The sequence below is a fragment of the Acanthisitta chloris genome, unplaced genomic scaffold (genome assembly GCF_000695815.1).
Source record: "Acanthisitta chloris isolate BGI_N310 unplaced genomic scaffold, ASM69581v1 scaffold3918, whole genome shotgun sequence".
Taxonomy (NCBI): Eukaryota; Metazoa; Chordata; class Aves; order Passeriformes; family Acanthisittidae; genus Acanthisitta; species Acanthisitta chloris.
In genome coordinates this window covers 30708-37155 of record NW_008685215.1, presented here as the reverse complement: position 1 = coordinate 37155, position 6448 = coordinate 30708, and the positions used below count along the sequence as shown (strand labels likewise).

The 6448-nt window shown below is 35.9% G+C and overlaps 1 protein-coding gene across 1 annotated transcript in view; it reads left to right on the top strand.

Annotated features, from left to right (window-relative positions):
- The first annotated feature begins 628 nt into the window (after window positions 1–628).
- Window positions 629–6448, top strand: part of TYRP1 (tyrosinase-related protein 1) — a 10354-nt gene continuing 4534 nt past the window's right edge. Inside the window, exons 1-4 of the mRNA XM_009079649.1 lie at window positions 629–790; window positions 1278–1745; window positions 4510–4832; window positions 5650–5854. Coding sequence (XP_009077897.1) covers window positions 1364–1745; window positions 4510–4832; window positions 5650–5854 — 910 coding nt within the window. The 5' untranslated portion in view covers window positions 629–790; window positions 1278–1363. The remainder of the gene's footprint in view (window positions 791–1277; window positions 1746–4509; window positions 4833–5649; window positions 5855–6448) is intronic.

The following is a 6448-nucleotide window of genomic DNA, read 5'->3' as shown; positions in this document are numbered from 1 at the left end:
TAATGTTTTGTATTGGTGCCAGGTAAGATGTTTCTTGACAAAATATCTTCACCTTACTGAAATGCTTCCTTATTGAAACCTCAGAAAAGGAGTTAGAGCTTGAATAAAGTCAGTTTTGCTCAATGAAAAATCATCCTTGAAAAGATTAAAAAGCACTTTGCTTATTTCAGAGATGGTTTTTTTCTGTTTCATTACCCTTCATAGCAACTGCTCAGAACATAGCATTTCAGGATACTCCAATATGATCATTGTCTTTTTATTTTAGTGTCAAAATAAATAGTTAAACTGAAAGCTGAGAATTTAAGATTGGAGTGCTTTATTTTATAAATAACATATCCCTGTCACTTACTTCAGCCTGATCTTGAAAATGCCATCTGCAGAATTATTTTGTGTCTGTTAAATGTGATTTTCCCCAGTGTTCTTTGTCTGTTTTCAAGTGAGCCTTTCTTTGTAAGTAATTTAAAAAAAAAACCTTCACATTTGTTCTGTTTTGAATTCAAGTATTTGTCTCTGACCTTTGCTAAAACTTGTAAAATCACAAGGAGATAAGCATGAAAGAAATCATGTGCTGTTCAAGTACTTAAAGTCCAGAGAAATGCACTGAAGTAGAAAGGGGATTAATAGAGGAAGGAGTGTGAGGCCAAGACATACTGTGTTGGTAGAAGGATTAGCAAGCAGACTGAACCAGGAGAGAAATTAGCTGTGCTTTTTTCAGGTAAGACACAGACGTAGGACTTGTAGAAACAGAACAGGATCTCAGCAGAGGAGAGGTACTGGGAAGAAAGAACAGGTACAATGCATTGAGCAGTGTAGCTTCACTTTTTGCTGGAGCTGCCATTAGAGAACAGTAAAGGAACACAGAGGGGAACTTCTGAGTGGAGAACAACATACACTAGTTAAATGCAAAAAGAAAGGCATAAACCAGGGGGAGGGGAGGAGGTTGAAAATAACAGGTTCAGAAAACTGGTGCCTTCAACAGGATTTAGTATTTTGTGGCAGTGAAGAAAATCTGACTTATAGCTGTAAAATGTGAATGAATGTTTCAGAAGTACTTAGAAGTCAGTGAGCAAATATAGCTGAATGTAGTTACAATCTTTTGTGAAGGTAGTGAGAAGAACATCAGTGTCTGTAGTCATAGTTGTTTGCCTGTCCAGATAAAATATTGAAGTGTAGAGTTAGAAGGAATTTTCTAGGGTGGAAAGGGTGGCCTGGAGGTTTGTATCACTTGTTTTTATTCTGCTCTCTTTCTCTTTCTCTCTTTCTCTTTCTCTCCATAGAGGGAGCTGGCTGTCCCATCCCAGGAAAGTCAGCGCGTGTGGACAGGCGGCTCTCGGAACGAGCCAGCTCTGCTTGACCCGGCGTCATGCAGTTCCCCATGCTGCTCTTCCTTTCCCTGCTACCACTTCTTAGCATGTTTGCTCAAGCTGGAGCTCAGTTCCCTCGTCAGTGCACGACTGTTGAAGCCCTGAGGAGCGGCATGTGTTGCCCAGACTATTTCCCTGTGTTTGGGCCAGGTACCGACCGATGTGGTGTGTCTACAGGAAGGGGACGGTGCGTACAGGTGACTGTTGATTCGAGACCCCACGGCCCACAGTACATACATGATGGGCGGGATGACCGTGAGCAATGGCCCATACGCTTCTTCAACCAAACCTGTCGGTGCAATGGTAACTTTTCTGGCTATAACTGTGGGTCATGTCGCCCTGGCTGGACTGGACCTACCTGTAGCCAACAGATCAACATAGGTAAGAGAACCAGAAATATGACATGAAAATTGCCTTTTGTTAGTGCTTGCATCTAAAGGTACTGATCATATTTATTCTATTTAAAATGGAACATACCCCTTATATTTATTTAGCAAAGATATCTTTCTATAGGGGTTATTAAGGTGGGTGCTAGATGAGCTTTTCAGCTTATGTAACAAATGTCAATGTTTATAACCCAATAAAAGGAAGAAATGAAACCTGTAGTTAGTGAAGGACTAGACCCAGGTACACTAAAGAATAGAACATCTAAGCTGGAAAAAAATGTATTATTTTGAATTACTTCAGAAAAAAAGAGTTGTATAATTTGGAATTATTTTAGTGTAAAGCATTGTATATAGATTTGCATAGGTGCTTGCGTGTTTGGGAATAATATATATCTTGATGTGTTTAATAACCTGTGACTGATTTAAGTGTGACAGCAGCTGTTTTCATTCAAAATACCTTAATACATTTATAAACTATGTACATGGCTTTGCGAATTTTTACTTACCTAGTTGCTGTCATAATCTTTAAAAGCATTAACTTATGACTATGGACTGTTCAGATGAATCAACCCAGGGACGGGTGGGCCTTTCTGAGAGTTCTTCATTTTCAGTTTAGTCCAGAATATTAGTAGACAAATGTCTAAAATTTTTCAAAATGCATATAAAATCCTTGCAGGACTAGAAAAATGTTGAATATTGTAGGTAAATTTAAAAGGCAAGCAGGCTTGGGGACAGATCTTTGTTCTCAAATCAGAACCGTCTGAATGAACAAGATTTCAGTCCTTATTTTTATATTTCAACATGTCTAAGTTTAAAGGTGTTAATGAAACACTGTAAAATCCATAATCCATAAATGATGAGTTCTCTTGACATGAGAAATAAGAGGCCTCTAGCACAAATGTGCAGTGCCTCTTGCAGAAACAGAAATCGGCACTGACATTATTTTCACCAGACAGGAAACAATTCATGAATGTGAGTGCATGTTCTAACACAGGTTAACAAAAGACTACTTACCAAATCAAAATTATAACAGCAAGATTCCTTAAAAAAAAACCCACTTATTTAGGACTATGATAAATATCTTAGGAATTTTTTTTCACTCTTTGAGATCCAAGAAGCAAACTAGAAAGTAGAAAGTATGAGCTGTGAATTTATCTGCTAAGACAGGTTGCACCCTCTGGTGTTCTGGCCTGTTTTCTTTAACAATGATGATAACTCTGAAAAATAACCAAGAAATAAATATTAACACACACAAGCTTAGCTATGCAAATCTGGAGATAGGCAAAAAGCAGCTTCAGCTGATTTTCTAGGGTATACAAGAGCACCCTTTACTTTTCTCTCTTATTAAATTCTTTACTACTCAGTAAATACTAAGCAAATCAGATTTATCATGTATGACAACATGAGTTTTAAAACAGTAAATTAGCTTCTCATAAAGCTTTAAGTTTCCACATGGATGTCACGTTTTTTGTCCATTCATAGACCTGGCCCCATCTGCTCAGAATTTAGAAATAATTACTGGATTACTGTTAACATATCCATATTAAATAACTGCAAAATGCAGTTTGGTGTCTTTGTATCTTCTCAATTCATTACTATCTTTAGTAATAGCCACAGTTTTTTATTGTGGTTCAGGTATATACTTTGAAAAATGAAAGGTTAAGATGCTTATGTAAACCCAAAGTGGATAAACATTTTGAATTTGCTACTTAGAATGATCACCAAAGAAACCCCTTCAGTGATGGCAGCTAGCATAGCAATTCAGTACTGCAAAAGAGACATGTTTCAGGATACAGAGTCCTCGGATGAAATTCATGTTTCACAAATGTATTTCTTTAAAGTTCTAAAAAGCCAAAATATCCCCCACTGAAAAAACTTTATATGGTGAAATGTAATTAACTTTTATTCTTCATATAGATTCATGCTGAGGACCTGTTGCTACTCATAACAATCTCTCACTCATTTGAACAATTATGAATTTTTACAGTATTATTTATGATGAAAATAAGTGCATGTTGAAGAGCAAGTCTGAGGACTTCTACCTGCAACTTATTTTAAACTTACCCTGAAATTTTCTCAGAGCAGGTGAAAGAGGGACAGGTTCTTCTTGCTTATACCTGTATTTCAACAAATCAGTTTTCTTCCTCGTTTCAGTGTCTAAATGTGGAAAATTATATTTTTAAATTACTTTGAGATATACTGCTAAAAAGGACTCATATATAGCTACTGTTAATAATATCAGGTAATGACATTAAAGAGAGATATCGTCTGTGTAAAATTCACTATAATTCACTGGTGAATCTGACATTTTTCCTACAAAGGTTCAAGCATAGAAAATGGACTTCACTAAATTGTCAAATGGAGACCTTTGGATTATTATAAATTGCTTTAGTGTATTTTTTTCATATAGAGTACTCCCACAGGAAACCTTAAATATATTGGATGAAGTTCCAAAAACTTTGTATGACAAAGAACAGTCTTTCTCATTTCTCTGACAGGATGGAAAGATAATCTGTAACAGGACTTCTAAAAGCACTAAAATGGCAATTTTTGGGGCTTTATTTTTATTTGTCTTAGCCTTTCTTATAATCAATAACATTTTCTATTTATGCTTAATGAATTGCCCCAGTAAAAATTTCATGAATTCTTGAAGAAAAAAGGACTTACCCAGAATTATTAGTAGCACAATAACTTAGCTCTGTGAGATCTGACTTGAGAGTCTATTACTGTGGTAACTTGCTTCTTCTGTATTATCACAGTCAGAAGGAATCTTTTGGATCTAAGTGCAGAAGAAAGGAATCGTTTTGTGAATGCCTTACATCAAGCCAAGGTGACAATTCATCCTGACATTGTTATTGCCACACGAAGACGTGAAGAAATATTTGGACCAGATGGCAACACACCGCAGTTTGAGAATATCTCCATTTACAACTACTTTGTGTGGTCTCATTATTATTCTGTCAGGAAGACTTTCCTTGGCGCAGGGCAGCAGAGTTTTGGAGGAGTTGATTTCTCTCATGAGGGACCAGCTTTTGTCACGTGGCATAGGTACCATCTATTGCAGCTTGAAAGAGACATGCAGGTGAAGCTCTTTTTAATGTTGAGATATGTGTTCATGCCATTTTATACAGTTAGAGAACGTCTCTCCATATTACAATAGGTATAAAAATGTTAGCAACTTTTTTATCTGTTGAAATAATTCTGCTTCAATTTCAGTAACTCATTTGGTATACTAAATTTAATAGAGTGCATTGAGGTTTTATTCTGTCATTTTTTAGTTAAAATAATATTTTAATAAGACTAACAGAAAACGTAGAAGTTGCATAAAAATCTCTTGTAGAAATAAATATAAATTCTAGATGTATCTATATTTGACATTTTATTGGACCAACAAAGTTATTCTTCATAGTATTTTTAATCTCAAGGCTCTGATTCTTGAATAAGATCAAAGTAGCAGAAATTCTAAGGAAAATTATAACAGAGCTTGGGGATTCAGAATCATATTTTATTTGTGTAGCTAGTTAGAGAAATTAGTGTTTTGTAATACTCTGTTTCAAAACTCAGTGATTCTCTTGTTTCAATTTCTTGTGCTGACCTATCCATAAAAAGAATATAGCATTTCATGGACCATCATCCTTAAGATGATGTTTTCAAGGTCAGGATTAAAACTACCTGTAATTACTTCAGTAAACTATCTGTTCTGTTGAACAAAGGCACCAATGTGAAAAGGTACCAAAAGCTTTTACATATATATCCCACAGAGTTCCACTCCTCTATGAGGAAGGCCTCTGACTCTTACTAAGAAGTATTTAACTGGGGTTTTCTTAACATCCTACTAGCAGTAAATATTATAGCCATCTCTGTCACACATGTAATAACAACATATTTATATGGCTTAGAATATGCTACAGGATCCCACTTTTGGACTACCCTACTGGAACTTTGCAACAGGACAAAATACATGTGATATCTGCTCAGATGACTTGATGGGAGCTAGAAGCAATTTTGATGTCTCTCTTATCAGCCAGAACTCAATCTTCTCTCAATGGCGAGTGCTATGTGAAAATGTAGAAGACTATGAAACTTTGGGAACCATCTGTAACAGTAAGTATGAGTGGCAGAAGAGATTTGTAGAGAAAAATGCTTTACATTGCAATAGTTTTCCTAGCCAAAAAGTCTTAGAGTGTTTTTTTAATATTCTTGATTCAAGTTTCATCAATATTCTGAGATAGTACACACCTGTCATCTGTTTTGCACTGAGGCAACAGGGAGTTCAAAACCTGATCAGGAGCTTGTAGCAGAGGAAGAACTAAATGCTTTGCCTTCCCTTCTTGTGCCATATCTATTAATTTCCTGAATAATAGATGACTAAATCTGGCAGTGTCATTTGTTAATCGAAGCTTAAGTTTTCTTCTAACTACTCCACTTATCACCCTCATGGCATTCTGCTTGTAAAATGAGAACAGCTAACAAATTCCTGCAATAAGTATGTTGAGCATGTTTTAAATGTGATTAATATTGCATTCTAACACACCTAACCAAGCTGCAAGAGTTTAAAAAATCCCAATAAGTTTCTTGTACATTCATCATCTTTAAGCCACAACTCAGCATCAACATGAAAATAGGAGGGAAAAGTAGGAAAACCCATAATATTGGGAGTAACCGACATAATCAACTACAGCCCTACTCTTGTCCTAA